Source organism: Rousettus aegyptiacus, unplaced genomic scaffold, assembly GCF_014176215.1.
Source record: "Rousettus aegyptiacus isolate mRouAeg1 unplaced genomic scaffold, mRouAeg1.p scaffold_m13_p_6, whole genome shotgun sequence".
Taxonomy (NCBI): Eukaryota; Metazoa; Chordata; class Mammalia; order Chiroptera; family Pteropodidae; genus Rousettus; species Rousettus aegyptiacus.
The window spans coordinates 79,463,174-79,486,886 of NW_023416309.1; the positions used below are offsets into that span (position 1 = coordinate 79,463,174).

At 36.5% G+C, this 23,713-nt stretch overlaps 1 protein-coding gene across 5 annotated transcripts in view; it reads left to right on the forward strand.

Moving 5' to 3' along the window:
- The window catches only part of SSH2 (slingshot protein phosphatase 2), a 219,564-nt gene that overhangs the window by 51,255 nt on the left and 144,596 nt on the right, over positions 1-23,713 (forward strand). For 3 of the 5 annotated variants that reach the window (XR_004951359.1, XM_036222626.1, XM_016138994.2), the window contains exon 2: positions 2,253-2,333. The exons of the other annotated variants lie outside the window; for them this stretch is intronic. Coding sequence is in view for 2 of the 3 variants with exons in the window: in XM_036222626.1 (XP_036078519.1) it covers positions 2,253-2,333 (81 nt within the window). In the remaining variant the exon portion in view is untranslated. The remainder of the gene's footprint in view (positions 1-2,252; positions 2,334-23,713) is intronic. 5 annotated transcript variants of the gene reach the window in all.

A 23,713-nucleotide genomic window follows, 5' to 3' on the forward strand; every position in this document is an offset into this window, starting at 1 on the left:
AATGCAGGTATCATTACATGACCTCTTTAGTGAAAAATCATTTTCAAAGAGCTAGTGTAAACATGCTGAAATGTGTACAAGAATGAAAACTTTAAAATCTTAACTAGTTTAATTTGGATTAATTAATTTATTGTTTTCTCTGTTTTCAGTTTATAGATGCTGTGGCAGTGACAAATCACTTTTGATATGCTTAATATTATCTATGTTGTCATCTTTTGTGATAAGAGATTTGGGGAAAATTTAAAGCGGCTTTGATTTCTACTTATTAATTCCTTCAAATATTTAGTTATTTATTAAGCTTTTTGCTTTTCTAATATGATTTTTAGAAAACTTCAAGTATTTTGAAGACTAATTAAAAAAAAAGACAAATGAAGAGTAAATGTTATTTTTCCCCCTCCAAAATGCAAGGGAGTAAGAAATAAAGAGACTACATTTGTAGGATTTAAAAAATGATTTTAAATACTTGGTTGTTTTTGTTTATTTTCTAAAAGAGGAGGAAGGAGGAATGATAGAAGATTAGACTTGGTTATAAGAAGGAAAACCAAAAGTAGACAAAAGATCATGGTAGGAAAAGGTAAGAAGGAAATAAACCAGTAGAAAGTAGTTACCAGAAATAATGACTCTGAGCTTTACTTTTTTTCATTTAAGTTTATTTGCACTTTCAAACTCTTAACCTCTGCACATATTCAGCTGATTGAAACACAGCCTCAGCTTTGAAAGATCAAAGTAGAGTCAAGTAGGATAGCCATAGAGTAGTTATATATGATTAAGGTTAAGCCAGTGGTGGTGAGAAGTTTTAGGTGTTTTTTTTTCCCCCCCAAGAACTTTATTGAGATATAATTGACATACAAAAGACTACACATAGTTAATGTATACAATTTGAAGAGTTTGGACATATGCATACACCTGTGAAACTATCATTATAATCAAGGTAATAAACATACTTATTACCTTCAAAAGTTTCCTTGTGCCCCTTTGGGGTTTTTTTTTTGTAGTTATTTGTTTTGTGGTAAGAACATTTAACAAGATACCTACCCTTAAAATTTTTTTTTAAATGCACACTGTTGTTAACAATAGGGACTGCGTTGTTCAGCAAATCTCTAAAACTTACTTATCTGGCATATCTGAAACTTTATGCCCACTAAAGAGCAACTCCCCATTTCTTCCTCCCCCTCAGCCCCTGCAACCACCACTGCTACAATAAATTTGATTATTTTGGTTGCCTCAAATAAAGGGAATCATGCAGTATTTGTCCTCCTGTGACTGGCTCATTTTGCTTAGCATGATTTCCTGCAGGCACATCTCTATTCTCATGTGATATGTATATACCACATTTTCTTTATCCATTTGTCTGTCAATTGGAATTTATGTTTTTTCATATCTTAGCTCTTGTGAAAAATGCTACAATGAACATTGGAGTGCAGATATTATTTGGAGATCCTGATTTCAGTTCTTTTGGATTTATACCCTCAAGTGGGGTTGCTGGGTCCTATGGTAGTGAGAAATTTTGATTACATAAGCATATATATTTCTGTGTAGGGATAGCTTGGTTTCTAGCAGCTGTTACCTAACACATTCGAATGGAACTTAATAGGTCAGAGTTGGAGCTTTTTCTCTTTTTTTGTGTTGTTAGTTATAAGGGGAAAGTACTCTCTGTTACCAGCTAATTGTTTCACACCTTTGTCTCATTTTTCTTATCAGTCTTTTAGACAGATTTTGAAAAAGATTGGAGAGTGGAAGAAAGGTTTTAAATTGTTTTCTGGAATCTGTCAGGGATTTCAGTAGGGCATGTCTTTTGCCTCTTCTTATAAACACTTGTTAGCAGAAAGCTAATGAGGCCAGGCTAGTGGTTAGATAGATCTCCCAAGTATGTCCTGTTATATTTTAAAGCCTGTCTCTAAACAGTTATATCAAATATGTACCTTTGAATATGAAGATACACGAACACAATTCTACCCATTCTGGGAAGAGTCCGGAGTACATATTATGAAGAATTAGCACCATTTTTACAGAAAAAGGACATCCAAATTGGAAACCAAAGAAATGCTTCTGCTAATCAGACATAATCAACTTTCCAATCACCTAACCAATCGCCTGTTAGCTTTATTCTCTCCAAAATAGCCATCGCTAATCACAATTGCAGCTTCTCGCCTATGAGCTAACACTGACTCAGTGATTTCTGCTGGCTTTTTCCTTCATGCTCTGTGGCCCCCTTCTTCTGGATCTCTGAAATGATCTTGTTTGTATTACAGAGCTCTCATTTGGAAGGCAATGAATCAGCAGCGTTACTTTGCTGTGAATGTGAAGAATCAGAAATCTTTAGTGATTCCAATGTACGTAGGTATACGATTTTATACAGCCTTTGGTGATTCAAATGAAACCTTTTGGGTAAATTTGGCTCTAAAATACAACTGGGATAGTGGCTATATATTATTTTATCTATTTGCTTCACTCAGCCAAATAGTCTGGGAAGGTAAATAAGTGACTTAGAATGAATGCACATATAAATAGTATTATGTATTTATATGCATAGTAATCTCTCCTCAAAGCATTATCTATCAAAGTAGGAAATGTATCACCCTGGAACCTTGAGTGAGTCTCCCTCAATAGGGAATATGATTGTTTTTGTGGGGTTTTTAACCCTTTTTTATGGTCAATAGGATCCTTTCCCTGTGACAGCTGCTTGGTATTGGTGCTGCCACTGGACCTTTATTCTCCACATACATAGACCTTACATATCTTGGCTATTGATAATGTTAAGCCAAATAGTATTATAATTACTGGGCTGGAGAGTCAGCTAGATCATCTCAAATGTAGAACTAATTACATTTCATGAGATGTTATAAATTTTATTTATCTCATCTGACCTCCAGTTGCTTTAATTATTGTAAATTGCCCATGGGATCAGGCTGAAGTCAGAGAATGACTTAAATTGACTTTTTAAAAACTTAAAAAGTTGAACCCCTGCCTTCCCCCTCCCTGTAAGCTGTGCCTTTCAAGTATATCACTGTAGGACTGCCTGCTCTTATACTGTCTTGAACGTGGGATAATGAAGGTGATCATTATGGTAGGACCTCATTCAACTATTGTATTGATTTACCTGGCTGCATTTCATTCAACATTGATGAAAAGTCTGGAAAGGCATGAAGTCTTTTATTGTGACTCACTAGTAGCTGGTGTGGTGCTCATTTCCCTAGTGCTTGAAAACATTAACTGATAAATTCATATGAGCACTCATTTATTATCAACATTTGAGAGTGGAAAGGTTGTATTCTTTGCCCAGTGTCGTGTGATAAGCGAGGGCAGCACTGACGTCAGATCTCAGCTGACAGTCATAAGTAAGCTCATTATTAGCAAGTGGCATTATGACTGGTGGAATGTGTACCAGTCTCCTGTATGTATACAGGATTAATTTGTTCAGTCTATAGTAGAGTCCTCTAGACCTAGACTGGGTTATTGTTTTGGCTGATTTTGTCTTAAAGAGACCAGCGAATGACAATCCACATGAAGAATATTCTTATGAAGTTGAGCACATGTGATGAAAAATAACTCTAATTTTAATGGTTTTCTTCCTTAGAAATAATTAGTTGGGTGTATGTATTTGCAGATTACTCTAGATTGCTTTATTTTATTGCCAGAACTTTCATTCATTTAAATCAGATTTGTTGTCTTTTCCTCTTAAAGAGGCAAAGGTGGTTATGTGTACTTTGCTGGTGTTTTTAAAGGTATTGGATCCTCCCTCCTGTTTTGTTTGCACAGGGAGTATTTCCTACACTTTTTTCACTTTTCTCAGATCCCCATTCCCACCCTTACATCAAAGATTAAAGAACTCCTTCCCAATTTCAAGGTTTAAACGTAAAAACAAAATTATTTATAGAGCAAACAAACAGATTGAAATCCTCACTTTGAATTTTCTTCAAAGGAAGTGGTATGGGATCTTGATAACTATTTGTAATAGAAGTTAACTGATGTAAAGAAGAGCAGAAGATAAAGTCAATCACTGAATAACTTCCTTCAATCTTGAGTTGACAGAACTTTGGTTAGCTATATTCGTTTATTTACTTATGCATGCATTCATCTATTCACCAAGCATCATCAGGCCCAGGGCTGTGGGGGTTAGGTATAAAATATATAATCTACTCTATAAACAAACTTTAAGCAATAAGAAGAATATGGTCTGAGGTTCTAATGTAAAATATGGTGACTCTAGTTGATAACACTGTATTGCGTAACTACTAAAAGAGCAGAACTTAAACATTCTCACTAGAAAAAAAATACATATGTGAGGTGATGGATATGTTAATTAAATTAGATAGGGGGAATCTTTATACAACGTATATGTATATGAAATCACCACAATGTTCACTTTAAATATCTTACACTGTTATTTGTCAGTGATACCTCAATAAAGATGAAACTTTCAAAAAAATCTACTGTAGAAAAATGGATAAGCTATGCTTCAACAAATTAGTTTTATGGATATTCATGGAAAGTCATGAAATGGAGAGGAGAAAATCATTTGTATTCAATAAATAGGGAGAAGAGAAGAAATCTGTGGGTGACTGGAAGAAAATTTGGCTGGAGGTAAAGAAAGAATGACTCTATCTGGAAGAGGGCCGGCTGCCTTAGATCTCTTGGGGCTTTTCTCGGAGGAGTATAGCCAGGTCTCTGTCCCTTCTTTAGTCTCCCCCAGGTTCTAGGGAACCAGGTAAAGCTTAGAAGCAGCTACTTGTTCCTTCTCCGGTGTACGGGGTTGTTGGAGGCCTCCATAATGGGAGGAGGGACTGCCTGCCCCAGAACAAAATGACAGTGTGATTAGAAGAGATCATAGAGGAAGGAGATACTGGCTCTAGCTGCAGGAATTTCACTTTGGCTCTAGATAGGAAAGAATGTAAGCAGTGACTAGAGCAGGTTGGGATACTAGTGGCTTCAAAAGCCACTGAAACTCCTGAGTGTCCTCTCTATTTCCCATCCCATACCTACTGCTATCCTGCCTCAAAGGAGAAAAAACTGCATGAGCTGAGATTCCAATTACTATTTGTGGAGAATCAGCTGAAAACAACTGGATTCACTACTGTCGTAGGGTTATTTCTTCCCCAGCCTGGAGGTCAGGAAAATTCTTGTTATATTACTTTATTTCCTAAGAATACAACTAATTTCTTTGCCTCCTTTTCATGCTCTTCAGATTCCACTCCCACCCCATCAGACAAGAAGAGGGATGCATATAGGTGGTTATACTTTTTTTGTGGTCTATTCATTCCTTTGCTTGGATATTACATCCTTGTGTGGAATGCATTTTCCCTCTGTGGAATCAAAGCAGCTTTTATGTTTGAATAACCCAGTGAAAGGAAGAGGTGCTAGCCTTTTGTTATTAAAGAAAGAAAGAAAGAAAAAAAAAAGCCACTCTCAGAATCAAACGTGGAAAAGGCAGACAAAAAGAAAATCTAAAATATAAGAATTATTTGGTTTATATTTTGAAACTGTAGATTTGCTTTCTCCTTTAGGGCAGGATAAATATCTTCAGAATAAAAGAGTATCCTTGTAGATGGCAGCTTTGGAGGTTTTTACATGTTCTCACTTTGTGAGGTGGGAGAATGGCTTTGGAGAGAATATTTAACCTAATACTAAGTTCAAAATAAAGGATTTAAGAATTTTTTAAAGTTATTAGTATTAAGATAAACCCTAATTCAGCGCCTACTATGGAGTAGTGTACCTGTGGATTAAAGATAGAAGAGACTTGAATCTTCAAGATTCATCTGAAGCATCCTAGTTTTCTTATATGTTTTAAGTCTTGGAATATGGTGTGTGGGATGATAAAAACAATGAATGATTTGTTAGCTCAGAAAGTAAAACTTTGGAGGGGTGAACTGCTATCATTAAATTTACTTTTGTAAGTCTCTAGAGATTATCAGTACAAATAAGATGCTTGTAGATAAAACTACAGCTACAATAATAGCAAACCGGTTGTCTGGAAGGTGATGATGGTGTCTGGGCTGACAGCGTGTACATCAGTCATTCCTGATGATTTGTGTTTACCTTTTCCTTTCAGCTCTATACTGTGTATATTTTTTATTTCTTTTTTTAGACTCATTTGCAGAGACATCATTTCACTAGCCAACACACACAAATATAAAAAGAAGAAAAGGGAAAATTTGTTGCCAAGGAGATCTGGGTTTTATTATGGGGTTCAAATGGCCAGTTAGCCAACAGTTAAGCAGCTGTCCAACAAGAGTTTGGGATTGTGTGAATTGTTTCTGCATAACCTCTGCTGATTGGGGCACCTGGTCAGAAAAGGGGATAAAAGTGTTGTTGGTGGCAAAAAAACATAGTTTCACCATGATCAGTATTATTATTTTTTCCATTGGAAGGGGTTCTGATCCAAATGATTTCACTAGTAGAAATCTCCTGTGATGTTAAACTTATTTTACTTTTTCAAGAATGAGATATAAGAATAGCTTGACTATTTTATCCTCAAATAACAAATGAGAAGTAATTTTCAACTTTTCTTTTTTAAAATTTTACCCTCTTGAGTTGCTTATTTGAGGAGAAATAAGATTTGTAGTAATCTTGGGTACAAAGGCTATTTTTTAAATTAGCTTTATCATTTACTGAGTGGTTCTCATCATGGCTGCACATTAAAATCACCTTGATGATCTTTTAAAATAATTTAATAACAGGGTCTCTCCCCCCCCCCCAGTCCAGTTAAATCAAGATCTATGTGAGTGGGACCCTGGAATTGTTTTTTTTTTTTTTAAATGCTCCCAGGATTATTCTAATATGAATCAAGGATTAAATACCACTTTTTAAACTCTAGCAGTGCTAATTTTTGCACCTCCAAATCAGAGCTTCTGTCTGAGACATGTTAATATGTCTTTCTTTGAAGGGCTGATAAAATGTTATATTGACTGGAATTATAAGAGTTGACTGCATACATTTGATAGCTCAGGTACGACATAATTAACATCTATTCCTTAGCTAGGCTTTTGTTAAAAAAGAGGAGCAAGGCTCTGAAATTAGGTAATTCAAATCCTCAGTAATCCTGTGACAATGAAAGGTAAAGTTTTCTATGAGGTTATTACTCTTCCTGTGTCAGTACTGCTGGGAGCTCACATAAAGATGAAGAATTAAAGAGCACTATTGAAATAAAATATACTGAAAAGCACACTTATTTTTCACTTTTATGTATATCTTGATGAATTTTCACAAACCAAAATTTTCACAAGCACATCAAAAGCTGTGCAATCTTTACCTAGATCAAGAAATGGAGTATTATTATTCCCCTCCATAAGTTCTCTCTTCCACCAACTCCCCCTACCTTTGCTCTCTTCTAATCATTACTCATCCTCCCAGCATCATTCCCCAGAGATAACCAGTATCCTGACTTCTTGACCACATGATTTTGATGTGAACATCAGGCTATGTGCTTTAGAGCAGGGATCCTCAACCCCTGGGCTACTGACTGGTACTGGTTAGTGGCCTGTCTAGAACCAGATTGCACAGCAGGAGGTGAGCAGCAGGTGAGAGAGCAAAGTTTCATCTCTATTTGCAGTCACTACCTAGTGCTAGCTAGCATCACTGCCTCAGCTCCACCTCAGATTATCAAGCATTAGATTCTCATAGGAGCATAGGTCCCAAAAAAGATTGGGGATCACTGCTTTAGAGGACCCTTCTGACCTCATGAGCCGAATCAGCTCGACATCACGTATATAATAGTTTAGGAGCTCAGGCTCAAGGTTCAGACAGCCTGGGTTAGAGTCCCACTGCATACTGGGTTTGTAACTCCACTTCTCTAAGACTCACTTCCACCATCTGTAAAATGGAGATAATAATAGTATTTGTCCATAGAGTTGTTATAATTAAATGAAATAATTTATGTAAAGTGTTTAGGGAGCCTGGCACATTATCTGTGCTGAGAGAAAGGGCAGATAAAGGATTCCCTGGTGTCACCATCTCTTCAACAGAGTCAGAACAATGCTACTGTTATTTATGGACACAATTAAGTTCATAGTCCAACCCTGGAGAGAAGGAGGAGGAAAAAGTGGGCATTCTTCACTATCCTTGATTTGGCTTGCATGACTAACTTGTGGCAGCTTCTAAAATATATTATTTAAATTCATAAATTGACTATCGAAAGGCCAAAAACTTTCTCTTATGAATCTTTATATTCTCCACAGAGCCTACCACAGTAACTTGCAAATTGCACATAGTTAATGCCTTGGCTAAAGGAATCTAAAAATGCTTTAGGCACACCATGCTTTCCTGTACTGGATTTGTATTGGTCAGAATTCTGGTCCTTCTTTTGACCAGAGACATATTTTTGAGACATCTAGCATAATAAGACATAGAATGTAGCCAGTGAAATAATTGTAGGTAGAAACAAGGATCCTAATTTACAAAATCAACCAAATAACAAACTCCAACTAGCTAAGCTTTCCTTCCATAATATGAGGCAGGACTTCCTCAGACTTTATTTTTTCTTTTCCAGATTATAGCTTGGAAATAATTTACCCTTTGGAAAGTAATAAGCAAGACAATTTATAGAGCACTTACTATTTTCCAGACATGCTAAGTGATTTACATACAATTTAATGTTGAATCCAACTCTTTTAGTATTTCTTGTTTAAAGCTGAAGAAACAGAGGTTTGTCTAAAGTATGTGACATGCTGGTGCTAACAGCCAGTTCTGCCTGACATTTCCTGCTCGAGCTCTTAACCTTAGGCTGGATTGCCTTTGCCCTTGAATGGAATATTTTTATTCTGGTCAGGGGCAAATGGAATAGTGGTTCTCACCTCTGGCTTTGCACCCTTTCAAAAACATAGACACTCAGATCTCACTTTTGGAAGTTTCTCATTCCGTGAATCTTGGATGAGTTTCAACATCTTTATTCTTTACAAAGCTCCACAGGTGCTTCTTCATTTAGCCGGAGTTGAGAATTGTGGCTCTTAGAAATTCCCTAGGGTAGAATTAAATTAAAGTTTTGGGAACATCTGAAGACTGATTTTGGAATATTACAATGACACATTGTTATTAGAAGTGTAGAGAAGGAGGAGATAGCTTAATAACAATTAGGTTTCAGGTTTCGGGGAGTGAGTAAAACAGTATTTATCACTGGAAATTGGATATATCACTGAGGTATTTTATAGCCAGATTAATTCTCCATTCTTTCAATAAATTTCTTGAGTGTACTCTAGCACAGTCTTTCTCAACCCTAGTTTGCCCTCCCAGATCCATTTTCTCAGTGCTTGGGGTGGAGTCCTAGTGAAGTTGCAGTTTCAGAGCTATTAGACAAGAACTGCTAACCCTGGAGAGGGCAGTAGGTGGCCCTGATTAAAACCAATGTCTTGGGAGAGTTGTAAATTTAACAAATTCTTGATCTTGATGGGTCCTGTCTTCTGAGTCCTTCTTAATGAGTTTTGTTTATATTTTTTTCATCTTACTGTGTGCTTTGGCAACAGGGAAGGGTTAGTAATTCTTCATTTCACTTTAAAATTAGGAAAGTTGAGTTACAAAGGCTATGACTTGCTGAGAACTATAACTGAAATAATGGCTAACATTTGTTGAGCATTCACCATGTGCCTAGCTCTATACTAAAGGTTTTACATGTATTATTCCATATTATACCTTTGACATGAGTAGTATTATTATCCCTGTTTTGAGGAAAACTGAGCTTATTTATTCTACAATTATTTGAGTCTGTTCTGTGGCAGGCACCATGCCAGGCAATGAGTATCCAGTGATGAACAAATCAAACCCTGCCCTTATGGGATTTACATATCATGGGGAAGAAATGTAAAACAAATAAGCATTCAATTACAAAATGTGATAGTGCTATAAAAAATACAAATGAGGAAATAATAAAAAAAAAATAACAAGGCAAAATACCCATTTAGATAAAGGAGGTCAAGAAGGGCGTCTCTAACTTGGTAATATTTTAGTTCAGAATGGTTAAGGATTTACTTAATGTCACATATCTAGTAAGTGGGGAAGTTCAACTCTGATTCCCAAGGCTATGTTCCATGCTATACTGTCTGTCAGATATGTGCTTGAAATCTACTCCAGGCTTGTGGCTTTCCTCTCTGGTCTGACCAGTATTCATACCATGATTGTACCAAATTTCCAGAAGGGGCATCATAGAATTTATAAATAATAAATTATAATAATAAGATAATTCTTTCAAAAGAAATCTGCCTCCTAAAGAGAACCCTAGAAGGCAGCAAGAAGAAGAGGGAGCAGAAGGGTTGCAAGCAGTATATGATTCAGCAAATGATAGAGAGATATACCTCCAAAGAAGCTGAAAATCTGTGCCATAACCACATTAGCCTGGGAGTGGGTGTTCAGTGTTCCAGTTTGGATCAACATCTTATTTCCTGATCTTACTTGAATTTAAAAATTTTGAAGAGCCTGATCCAGGAGCCAAGTGGAAGATTGCTCATGGAAGAAGCTCACAAAGGAGTATTAGATGGTATTAGATGGTGTTAGTATTAGATGGCTAGAACTTCAAGGTGCTTGGGAAGAATATGGGAGAAAGGGAGATTGTGCTCTTGGGAAGGGAAAGGAAAAAGGTGAACAGTGAAATACAACCTTGAATTCAACTGATGAAATCTTCTGAATCTACTGCAAAGCTTGGTTTGCCATGTTACTTTCTTAGAATTTTCCAACAGAGTCCTCTGAATTGCCCTTTGCTCCAGAACAATTTGTCCTTTTACACCCTTTCCTCCCAGGAAATAATAGCAATTCTTACGGTGATCAGATTCTGTTGAAGTGTGATGCAAGTTTTTTGAGTCTAGATTATCAGCCTAACTGTTTAGATTTGAATAGTGCCTAGTGTAAATTTCTTTTTGGAAAAGATTGGTGCATATTCATATATATATGTTACTTGATGATTGTATCGGTATATATTATCAATTGGTTAGATCCTGGCAATCTGACAGTTTAGTCAAAAGTCATAATAATGTTCAAACTCTTTGACCCAGAAATCTAATTCTGGAAAATTTCCTCTGAAGAAATTAAAAAAAAAAAAATGTAGGTATCCTAGCCAGCTGAGCGACCCTGCCCTGCCTCCTACCAAGACCTCACCAAAATTCCAGGAATGTGCCAGGGAAACCATGATGCTCACTTTTCATAGATTTGCTGGGAATAAAGGCTACTTAACAAAGGAGGACCTGAGAGTACTCATGGAAAAGGAGTTTGCTGGATTTTTGGAAAATCGAAGAGACCATCTGACCATGGATAAAATAATGAAAGACCTGGACCAAGACTGCAAAGTGGGCTTCCAGAGCTTTTTGCTAATTACTGGGCTCACTATTGGGTGCAATGACTATTTTGTAGTACACATGAAGCAGAAGTAGGCAACACTGAGCAATTACTTCCACCCTGATACAAGCTCTTCCAATGAATCACTTAAGGCAGGGATTCCCACCCTCGGGCCGCAGACCACTATGGTCAGGTCTGTGGCCTGTTAGGAACTGCACTGCACAGCAGGAGGTGAGCAGCAGTGAGCAAACAAACCTTCAACTGTATTTGCAGCCACTCTCCAGCACTAGCATCATCGCCTCAGCTCTACCTCAGATCATCAGGCATTAGATTCTCATAGGAGCACTGGTCCTTGGTACCAAATAGATTGGGGACCACTGGCTTAAGGAATCTTTCTACCTCATAGCATCCCTGAATTAGGATTTCGTGAACAGATTGGGACCCTTTGAAAGTATACAAATAAAATCCCACTCCCATTTGACAAGGGAAATAAAAACCAATTGAAGCCAAATAAGCTTTTGATTTTTATATTGCTTATATCCTGTTGCCCTCAATAAATTTCTTTTTCTTAAAAAAATAAAAAATATAATAAGTAAAAGTTTAATGAATATGTTTGGTAATAGGAGACAATAATGGTTAAGTAAATTATGGTAATATTAACTCATGAAGTTAATGAAAAACATGAAAACTATAATGAAAAACATGAAAACTATAGTTCTATAAGAAATAGTACAGAAATGTTAAGTGACAAAAGTAAATAAAATGGAAAATTTTTTATTTCTACCTTACTCTTAGGATAAAATAAATTACAGATGGATAAGAGAATTAAATGTAAAAAAAAAAATGGCATTACAAGGAAGAGCATATAGAAGAAACATTTCTTATAATCTTGGAGTATGACACAAAACCCAAAACCATAAAAGAAAACACAGATTAATTCAAGTACATAAAGTCAAAAATTTTACATTAAAAGCTTCTATAAATAACATCAGAAGAACATATTAAGAGAAAGATTTTTAACATGTGACAAAGCTAATTTCTATAATACATAATGCATTCTACACATTTTTAAATATCAGAAACGGTAGAACGATGCAAAAGAAATTAACAGACTTTAACAGAAAAAGATATACGAATGACTCTTCAACATGTGAAAAGATATTCATTAGTCCTTGTAAACATTTTTTGCCTCTCAGATTGGCAAATATCAAAAAAATTTGCTATTGCATTGTATTGGCAGAAGGGTAGTGGAAGAGGCATTGCTATATGTGTATTGTTAGTAGAATGTAAATTAGAATAACCTCCACGGAGGACAATTTGGAAACATCTGTCAAAATTCTGAATGCTCATAGTATTTGCTCCAGAAAGTTTTATTAGAAATTTATCCTCTAAAAAATTCCTCTATTTATGAAATTTCGTATATTCAAGGATAGTCATTGTATAACATTTTTGATAATAGCAAAAAATTAGAAGTAGATGTCTATCAAATGTTTCCATATCAACTAATATGGAACTGTCTCCTTTTGCTAAAAGAAAATACCAGAGTGCAAGGCAGTATTTGTATCATTTGTGTAAAACAAAATCAGAAACAAAAACTAACAGAAAAAATTTATTTAGATTCTTAAATATATCTAGATTGTATCTGATAATATACATAAAAATTTTAAATGGCAATTATTATCTTTAGGGAGAAGAACTTGTGTTGGCTAGAGGAGCAGGTGTGAGATGGAGACTTACTATTTAATGTTTGTCATATTGTCCTTTCTGAATTTTGTACCTTGTGCATGTGTTACCTACTTTTTTAAATACTAAAACCATTTAAAAGAGTCAGGGTGGGGGACAAAATTTCATAGCCATCATTTATTCATTCCACAAATATTATTTTAAAAGAAAGAAGAAAAAGATAGCACTTTTTCTTTCTGCCCAAAACCTAGAAAGAGAGACAGATACATAAATAAAATTATTGTGGTAGGTGTAATATGGAGTAGATGTGTTAAGTATAGTTGTGGCACAAGAAGAGAATAATCCTTCTTTGCTTGATATGTCAAGTTTAAAAACGAAAATTTACATATATACTCTGATTACAACTACATAAAAGCTATATATAAATAAAAAATAACAAAGAAGAATTGAAACTCAGAGGAAGACTTAAATATAAGAGTTTCATTCAGGTGGTGAGGATATAAAGGATTTTGGAGTGTCTAAGTTATTTATTCACATTTTAGAATCAAGTTTTTTTATTATTTACTTTATATTTTTAAAAAATAAAGTAAAATACAGGATTCTGTAAGCTTTTAGCTCCAGTTTAGCATCTCTTACTTGTATTCTTAAAGATGAGAAGATAGGAAACACTGTATTTGCCTCTACGTTAATAACAGGGGATAAACTCTTCACCACACACACACCTTTCTACTTTTCTCCACTATTTAGGCCTGAATCTCTCCAGGCTACTATGAAGAGCTTTGGACCTGATTAGTGTACAGGTTTTATCTGTGTAAGTGTTTAATTATCTTCAGAGGGGGTTTCTTTCTAAATTTTTTGGTATATAACTGCCTTTTTCTTTCCCAAGGAGCTTCTTTAACGCTAGCATACCCTCACCAGAGCCATTTTTAGATGCCTTAAAGGTGAGCCGCAGAGCAGCCAAGACTATATTAAGCAAGACTTTATGCCCCTTCCTGTTATGAGCTACATATAACAAGTAAATACCAATTAAAATCCACTGGAACATTAATCACATGTGATGTTGCTGTGTCATAATACTTTAAATTCTACCATGTGAAGTTACGTCCAGGTCTTATGATCAGTTCCATCTCTCATTAAGTCAGAATTTAAAGCACTACTGCTTCATTTCCTTCTCCATTCGTGGATTTCATTGGTCTGGTTCTGTGCCTCTATCTTGAACTATTTAAACTGGCTCAGTCTGGAGCAATGGCACCAGGCACAATACCAAAAAAAGTGGAGCAGAACTGGTCTCGATACTTCTTTCACTGCCTATAGTCACACTTCCTTGCCTGACCCCTATACCTTCAGGGCATGACCTTTTCATTTCTTGTGTATACCTTTTATTCAGTTATTCTTTCAGCAAATATGTACCTCCTATGTGCTAGGCACTCTGCTGTTTGCTGGGGATATAGCAGTACATATAACAAAGATGTTGCCTCCCTTTGAAACTTATGTTCTAGTAAGGAAACGTGGCATCAAACAGCTAATTATGTGGTGAATTTTTTAAGTTTTAATTCTGAAAAGAGGAAAGTACACCATACTATGAGAATATAGCAAGCCAGGACCTGAGTTGCTTACGTGTTAGTGGTCAAAGGAGGGCTTCCTTGGAGAACTGGTGTTTTGAGTTGTGCTCTAAAAGGTGAGTCAAAGTCAACTAGAGAAAAGTTGAATGGAGAGAGTAGGAAAGGAAATACAGGTCAGGACACTTATGGCATATTTAAGGAACTGAAAGAATGCCCATGAGGTTGGAACATAGGAAATAAGAGAGGAAATGCAAGATGATGCTGGGAAGGTCAGAAAAGGCCAGATGGTGCAGAGTCTTGTAAGCTAAATTAAGGATTTTAGACTTAATTCCTCAGACCATAAACCACTGAAGAGTTTTCAGTTGACGAGTGAGAAAGTTAACATTTTTGAAAGGTCTTCCCAGCTTTACTATGGAGAATGGACATCTGTTGAGTTTATTTTAGCCATAGACAGTTGGGACTTCATTTTTTTGTGATTTAATTTGGTTAACCTATTCATTGGGGGATGGAGCTCTTGATAAGAAGTGTGGTGGTGAAGAGTGTGTGACCCTGGATAAGTTACTTCTGTAAGTCTCAATTGCCTTATTCCAAGAATGGATATAACAGTATACCTGCTTCATGGGGCTATTGTGATGATTAAATGAGATAATGTCTGTAAAACACTTAGATTAAGGCCTCCTGGCACATAGTAAGCCTGTAATAAATGTTAGCCACTGTAATGGTCTAACAATCTCACAGGGTTTACTGTTCCTCTGAGAACTACCCATTCTTGGTGGCCCTTGGAGTAGTTTTCCATCCATAGATCGATCACATGTGGACTTGTCTAGCCACCATCACTGCATTATGGGAATCTGGCCTATTTAACTAGTAGAGAAACATCATGCATGAAGTTTAATTTTACAAATGTCTTTTAGAGATGGAAATAGAAGCTGAAGAATAGTTGCTTGCTTTAACCCTAGCTATAGTTTTGCTTTGAAGCTTGTTTTTTACAATTACCAATGAGAGGGTTCTGACACTTGGAGGAAACTCAACAATGTAGTTAGTTGCTTGGAAACATCTGTTTCTCAAAATACTAGGTAACTACTGTGTGTAAGTATACTGCCAAGCAAAACGTCAAGTTGATCAATGTTAATTGTTGACAGTATTTGAAATGTTAATAACATCTCCCCATAAACTGCTTTTCCAAAATAGATTGTTACAGCTTTACAAAAGATTTAAATGCCACTGATTTCTTCATTCAGCGAGATATAAGTCTAGGTCTGGAAACTAGGTGGGATCTTCTAATTTAATATTTTCTAGAAGTTAGTACACAGAAAGTGTGTTTTCTCTGATGCTTTAAAATTTGCCACATTACATGCTTACAGAAATTCTCACTGTCTGACTTTTGTTATCTTTAGCCTATTCTCCAAAATTGTACATTTCTGCCTTTGATCCATTGTGGAACTAGGGAGAAGGGCTAAATCATACCACCTTTATATGAGGCCTGCGGAGTTTTGGGAAGGTGGGAATCTGTTCTAAAACTTTGCAGTGGATTCAGATCCTGCCCATAAAATCGTGTGTGTGTGTGTGTGTGTGTGTGTGTGTGTGTTTAAATTTGTCTTTAGCTTGATGACATAGAGGGCAGGATTTGAAAAGGAGTTTTGCTGCCAAGTGCTACAAAGGGAAAAATTTTAAGTTTCTTATGTAGTCAATGAGAGTTCACTGCAATCAACTTTACTTACTAAATTTATCAGAGACTTTCTGTGGTAAGATGGTTCGCTGATAGTGAATAATTCCATTTTTAAAATACAAGTGAGCTTTATGTGTTTTTTTTTTCCTCTGTCCACATGATGGCAGCAGGGAGGGTGTTGAGTGGAAAGGAATAGGCCAAAAATAGTGTTTTACCCAGCTGTTAAAGGAAAATAAACAGAAATTCTACCGCATATAACTATCTTCTTTAAAATGATTAAGTAATACATATATAGCATTACTAGTAAAACCTAAGTGGGGTGGTCTTATGTTGATCTAGAAAAATGTTCACGTGCAGACGCTGTAGCTATGTTGGTTTTTTAATAGACTCTATTCTATTTTGTTTTTCTTTCATTGTTTTATATTTGTCCCTCTCAACTTCAAGAAGCTATACTGAAGAGCATACCAAGTCACAGTGTGTGCTACCTAGAACTTCCTGGGAACTGAGCATTTTATTCTTGTTGAAATTTTTTTACCCAATTTTAGAAGAACGACACATGGGAAAACCAACTTTATTTTATTACTGTTGATTATTACTTAAAATAGGAAAAGGAACTTAATCCTTTCACTTCTTCATCAACCACTTAGTATATGCCACACACTGTTCTAGTTGCTTGGGATACATCTGTGAACAAATCCAAAAAGCACTGCCGTATGAAGCTTATAGTCTGATGATTGTTGCCATTTTACCTTCTGCCTCTGCCAAGGGAAGTACTGGGTTCAAATCCTAGCACAACCAAATGTTGTCTGTGACCTTGGAAAGTCATTTCTCCCTCTTTGACCCTTATAATTGTAAGCCTAGTAATCCTGTTGTCATGTTATCATTCATTTGGGTGTCTTAAAAATCATGCATCACATTGGTTCTTGTTAATTGCTTGGATTTGTACTCAGAGTAGCCTTATGCAAAATAACTTAAAGAAATTTTGTCCCAGGATTTACCTGTATATGCTCCCTGGTGTGTTGTTATAACTGATCTGAATTAACATCAGCAACAATTTGTATTATGAAAGCCAAGGCCACATGAGTTTATGTTTATAGAATTTAATCTCGCACATGTCATCAAAGTTGGGAATGATGGAGGAAATGAAATAACAGAGTTCTCTGAGTAAAATAGCTGCTGCTTTTCTGGTGTGGTATGCTTTCCTTTTGAGAGCCTGTCCTACTTCATGCAATTCTGCTGGAACCAATAATCACCTGGCCCTGCTTTTCTATCACTGGGCTGGTCGTGTCTACAGACCCCTATCAGGCTGGTCAAAGTACCTCTTTGGTCCAGGGTAGCACATGACCCAAGCAGAGCCAATGAGAGTCATGTTGAAAGATAGGTACAGATGCTAGGGGTAAAAAGGATTAAGTTCTTCTGTACTATGATTAAGAGGATGATAAGTGCTTGGTGTGATTAGCGAAGAATAAGAAGGAAGCATAGTCCAAAGAGAGAGGGAGAGGAAAATAACATCAAATTTCTGAATCCTCCTTGGATTTACTAGTTATGTGAACCACTACTACTACCTTTTTTTGTTTGTTTTTCGTAAGTTAGATTGCTTGTGACTGACAACATCTTGTATAATACAGTATCCTTATTTATTACTGTGATAGTCATTCGTTTTTGCCAATATTTCTGGTTTTCCTTATTCCAGATCCTGGTAGGATAATACTATCTAAGGGAGTTAGGCATGGTCATGTGACTGCTTTGGCAAATGAGCTGTGTGACTTCTGTCACTTCTAGGTGGAAGCCTAGAAGTCTTAGCTAATGCATGATTCATTATATTTCATTCTCCCCGTCACAGTTATTATCCCTGTCATAGTTACCCTCTCATATCCCAGATGAGAGGGTAACATGGTATAGTATCTCCACCAACCTACATGTAGCATAAATGGGAAACTTATTTTAAACTACTAAGATTTTTTAAATTTATTTTTAATTATAGTTGAAATACAATATTATATTAGTTTCAGGCATATGGCATAGTGATTAGACATTTATATACATTACAAAGTGATCACCATAAGTCTAATACCCATCTGACACAATTACTATATTATTGACTATATTCTCTATGTCATGCTTTACATCCCCATGACTAATTTTATAACTGGCAATTTATATTTCTCAATCCCCTTCACCTTTTTTGCCCATCTCCCCTGTGTGGCAACTATCAGTTCATTCTCTGTGTCTGTGAGTTTGTTTTGGTTTTGTTTGTTTTGTTTTTTAGAGTCCACATATAAGTGAAATCATGGTATTTGTCTTTGTCTGATTTATTTCACTTAGCATAATACCCTCTAGGTCCCTCCATGTTGTCTCAAATGCCAAGATTTCATTCCTTTTTTTATGGCTGAGTAATATTCCGTTATATATGTGTACACCATGGTGAGGCAAATGTTATTAGCCAGGTTAATGGAGAATGACATATTGACCCACCTGTGCCAGGCTAGCTAGGTGGGAGAAGAGCTCAACTAGGAACAGTGGTGCCCACTAGTGGTTCCATCTCCTGAGAGAGTTCGCACCAATCCCTGCCCTTCTAGCCCTCACCCTAAAGTTAGTCCATTTAATTCCTCCCCATTTGACCCAGACACTTCTCAAACTGCTACCTGTGTGCTGGAGCATGGAGCAAGTGAGTTTGTTCATGAACTCTTTCAAATATAGCATCACGGTCTCCTACAACCCTTTGTCATACTCGGATATAATTCCCACTGGTATTCCAAGCCAGATGTTATAGGAACTCTGCTTCCTGGTACAAGTGCCACTGGCTGGGGAGCCCATTGTAGGGATCAGACCCTCACTCCTCAGGGGGACCTCTGGAGTCAAGATATCCCTCCTGTTTATTCATCACCACACCGTGGATGTGGGACCTGCCTGTTTCTCATCTCTGCCCCTCTTACCCATCTCCACGTGGCTTCTTTATAGCCTTAGTTATAGGACTTCTATTCAGCTAGTCTTTAGTTGTAATCTTGATGTGCTCGTGAACAAGTTTGTTTAAGATTTACATGCTATATGTTCATTACAGCCACTCTGACTGATACTAGTGTAAAATACATTTTTCTTTATTAAAATATTCTAAGTATTTCAGGTGAAAAATATTTTAGTATGACATCTAAAAACACTAATGTCCACAGAATGAGATTATTAAATATTTAGTATATGAAGTTATTCTAGTTCATTATTAAGCTGTAGTCTGGAAGCAAACAATTGCACTTCCTGGTTTACCATACAGGAACTAAATTTGCTTTTAGAGCTGTAATCTCTGACCAAATTATAGTCGCCTGTTTCATGTTATGTGGCAGGACAAAGTCTATAATGACAGGTGTTTATAACTCATACTACGTAAGCACTCTAGCCTTGCCCATGACAATTTCTCTTATGTGGCCGGGACAATGATGACATCTCTGTCACCAGGACTTGCTATCTAAAAATAGAGAAACCAGACAGGTAGGAGGAAAGGTTCAAGGACAAGTTGAACAAAAGCCTGATTTGCAGTCACATAGTGTCAGTATGGAAGCCTTGAAATTAACAGAGCCTTTGGGAGATAACCATCAAAGAAGGTGCATGTAGTCTACAAAGTGAGTGTATAATATAATACAGGCAGCAGTGAGCTCTGTGGACATGAACATCCTCTTTGAGGCAATGCCATTTGTTCATGCCACATAAATATCCTCTTTTCTCCAACCCCAGCAAGATTTTTCACTGAAATTTTAGGAAATATTTTGCTTGAAAAAGTTTTAGGGAGTATTTTGCTGAGGGGGCTGCTGCGGAGAGAAAGAGAAAGAAAGTAAGAGGGAGAGACAGAGACGGAGATAGGCAGACAGATTGTGAGAGAGCTTGATCTTCAGTATCTGTTGAACTCTCCAGCTCAACCGAAGTGTCAACATAGTCTCATGGGCATAATACATTAGGGCACTATGATTTTTCTACCTGTGTTTCCTCTCTTACCTTTGATTGTATGCATGGGAAAATGTGGTACATATGTATTTGTCAGGACTCTTAGTACAGAGTAATAGAAACTGGTTTACATAGGAAATAAAGGTTATTTGTTGTTGAAAACAAAAGTTATTTGTTGTTTCATGTAACAGCCAATTAGAGTATGGCATCCTCTTGCCAGCAGTTGGCTTAAGCATGAGTGTACAATTCAGTTCAAAATGGTCAAGTGAGAGGGAAGCTGGGGAGTGGGTGGGGGTGCAGGAGGCTTCTCGGAAAATTTTCCTTATACTTAAGAGACACAGAGGAAGAGCTGTTTTCTTCAGCTGACTGTTCTTGGATATGCATGTGATGGATTTGGAATGTGGCAGTCATCTTGGAACTATATTAGCCTGAGAGCAATGCTGACACAATCAGGATGGCAGAGCAAAAAGATGGGGAAAAATGCATTCTTGAAAAAGTTCAGCTACTGACTTGACAAGGTGATGCTTTTCCTTATTGTTTAAGCCATTTTTTGGTGGATTTTTTTTTCTTTTATTACTTGAGACTAAAAAACATCCGGAGTAATACATAGAGATATTTTAGGTTCCTCAGACCGAAAAGAAGCTGTTTGCTGCATAGTTCCACCGGACCTAGTAGAGCGCCTTGCACATAGTCGAAGCTCAGTAAATATTTGTCAGATAAATGTGATTGTCCTTATTTGTATTTATAATTGAAGCACTAGGAAAAAAACACCTTTCTTCCCCTTCTCTAACAATTCAGTACAAAAGTTATTAGATGGGACTAAGCATGATAGGTGTCTTCAGGTAGGCATCAAGGCCTAGTGTGGGTGGGATAGTGGAGCCCAAGAAGAGTGAGGAGGTTATTGACATGGAGGAGGTCCCCTAAAGCCAATTGCTGGAGGCTGAGTACAGTGAGGAGGAAGTCTTGGTGAGAAGCAAGGATTAAGGAGCAGCCCCTGTTGAGCCTTAGAGCCTGAGGAATGGGAAGAAGAGGAACATTGGCCCAATGCAAAGTGCCAGATCCTGAGTGGAGTGAGACGATACCTGCTTATATTGGAAACTTTACTGTAATTTTATAATGACATGTATCTAAAATGCACCTCCATTTCATTTTTTAATGAAAATTTTACAAATTTTTATTTGTAAAATGAAAACATTTTACTAACATTTGGCTAACATTTCTAATGTGCCTTTTAAAATATGAAATTACTATTTAATATATTACATGAAATTTCTTAAAGACATGTCTGTTTGATTAAAGCAACTTCACCTTCCCAGCAAGTCAGCTTATTTTCTATAATGCATAAATTTTGTTAATTATAATCTGCATTTCACCTGTATAGAAAATATATATATATTTAAATTCCCTCCACACACACAATTCCACTCCTGACCTACGGATGTTGCTGTCTCCCTTTAAGAATTGGATCTCTGAAGGTAGGGCATCCCCTCCTACATGCTGGCAGCATACACCCCACTAGGCCCCAGCACACTCGGGTATGGGCCGTTGCTCCACGGAGGCTCGAACCCAGGATATTCTGCGTATAAAGCCGATGTGCTAACCACTACTCAGAAAATATCCTTCATTTTAGTTTTCAATGGAGTAGAACTAATGTATTTACTTTTTTCACAATTGTACTATGGCACTTTAAAAAAATTTCAAAGGAAACCTGAGAGAAATTGTCTTTTAATAAAAAAAGATCAGGCTCACTGATGTCCCAAATTCTGATTTTGTAAGCAAAAATTGCATCTACCATTAATAACAGTACAACAGCACAATATGGTTGCAATCACTTTGCAAATGTGATTAGGTAGTCAAAATTAGCTCCATTTATTAATGATAAATATGGCCAACCCAGGCCCCACTGTGGTCTTCAGGCAGAACTAGAGCCAAGGCCAAGAGCTATATATATTGCCCATTAAATGTGCGTTTATGGAAATGAGAATTGGAGAAAACTAGGATCAGAAGAAAGGAAAGTGAAAGAGTATCTCGCTCATATGAAGTTTTTCTTCAATGATTATATGATATCATTTTAACAAAAGCTTTCCATATCTGGAAATTTGTACTACCTCAAATTTGTCTAATTTAATGAGGTTGAGGAAGTTTAACACTTGTAAGGAATAGAAAATACATTTACAGTATTTACTGAAAAAAAAATCCATGTATAAGTGGAACCTGTACTGTTCAAACTCAGGTTATTCAACAGTCAACAGTATAATTCAAGGAAGAAGATAAATTCAAGAAGAGCAGGAATTTAGAAAAGGAGAGCTCATACCCAATTGAGGGATATCAGAGACTTTAGGATTTTTCATGATTTTTCTTCCTAAAAAGCAGAAACCAAGTCCTTGATGAAAGAGAGTCAAAGGAAAATATGGTTTCAACTGAGGCATTTCCTTGGGAGATGGTGCTAAGAATAAATTGAAATGGTTTGGAATTCTGAATGGACTCTTTCAAATGCTTATAGATGGTATAGAAGAGAAAAATGGAAGTGTCTGGAGTTCTTATGGTTGACGGTTTCCTCAAGTAGCAGAGGTAGAACTTGCTGCACAGTCCAAGGACCCCTGGGAAGAGAAAGGAGGCAAGGGGCTGATCTGAATTTCATATGTATTGAAATATTTTTTTTATTTTTCTAGCTAACTTTCCAATAGGCTTCTTTATAATTTAAAATCCAAAGTCTATATTAATGGCCTCTGGTTGAGCCTCCAGGACAGCACTCTTATCAGAAATTAAATGGAAGTATTTTTAAATTTGTTTTATTCAGTAAACCAATTATAAGGGATGAAGAGAAGCCTTGAGCAATTACTCCTAGAAAAGAATTGGGTTTTTTACTACACAGAATAATAGTTGGGATCTGGGGCATGCCGTCAGTATATACATGTGATAAACACCAGTAATACTATTTTATTTCCCAACTATTTGTAGTTGCAGTTTTACTTTTGCTTTTGTGATTATTGGATTTCTTCTTATTAGATTGAAGCAGGAACTGGATCTATTTTATTCTCAACACCTAGCACAGTGCCTGGAGACTAGAGTGACTTGAGATTTTTCTCAAATAAATAGGCATGTAGATCTGAAGGATCATATCCCATTTTTCTGTGGTGGATTCATTTTGAAGAATCTAAGAGTTCTGACTCATAGAGAAACAGATTTTGCTTTTCTTACATAAGCTTTTTTTTTTGGTATTGCTTTTTTAAAAAATAAATCTATTTAAATTAGTTTCAAGTATATAGTACATTGGTTAGACATCTATAATGTTCATAAAACGATCCCTTCAATTGCTCCCTCCCTCCCCTGGCCCTCCACTTAGCCATCATAATGCTAATTGCATTCCCTCTTTCATGCTCCCTGTGCCCAACTATCACCCACTAATTTGTACTTCTTTAACCCTTCACCCTAGCCCATTCTCCCAGCCTCCCAACCCCTCTTCCCTCTATCTGTCACCTAATTGTCCACTATATTTGTGAGCATGTTTTTAATTAGTTTGTTCTTTTTGTTCCTTAGATACCACATATAAGTGAAATCATATGGTATCTATCTTTCTCTCTCTGACTTATTTCACACAGCATAATAACCT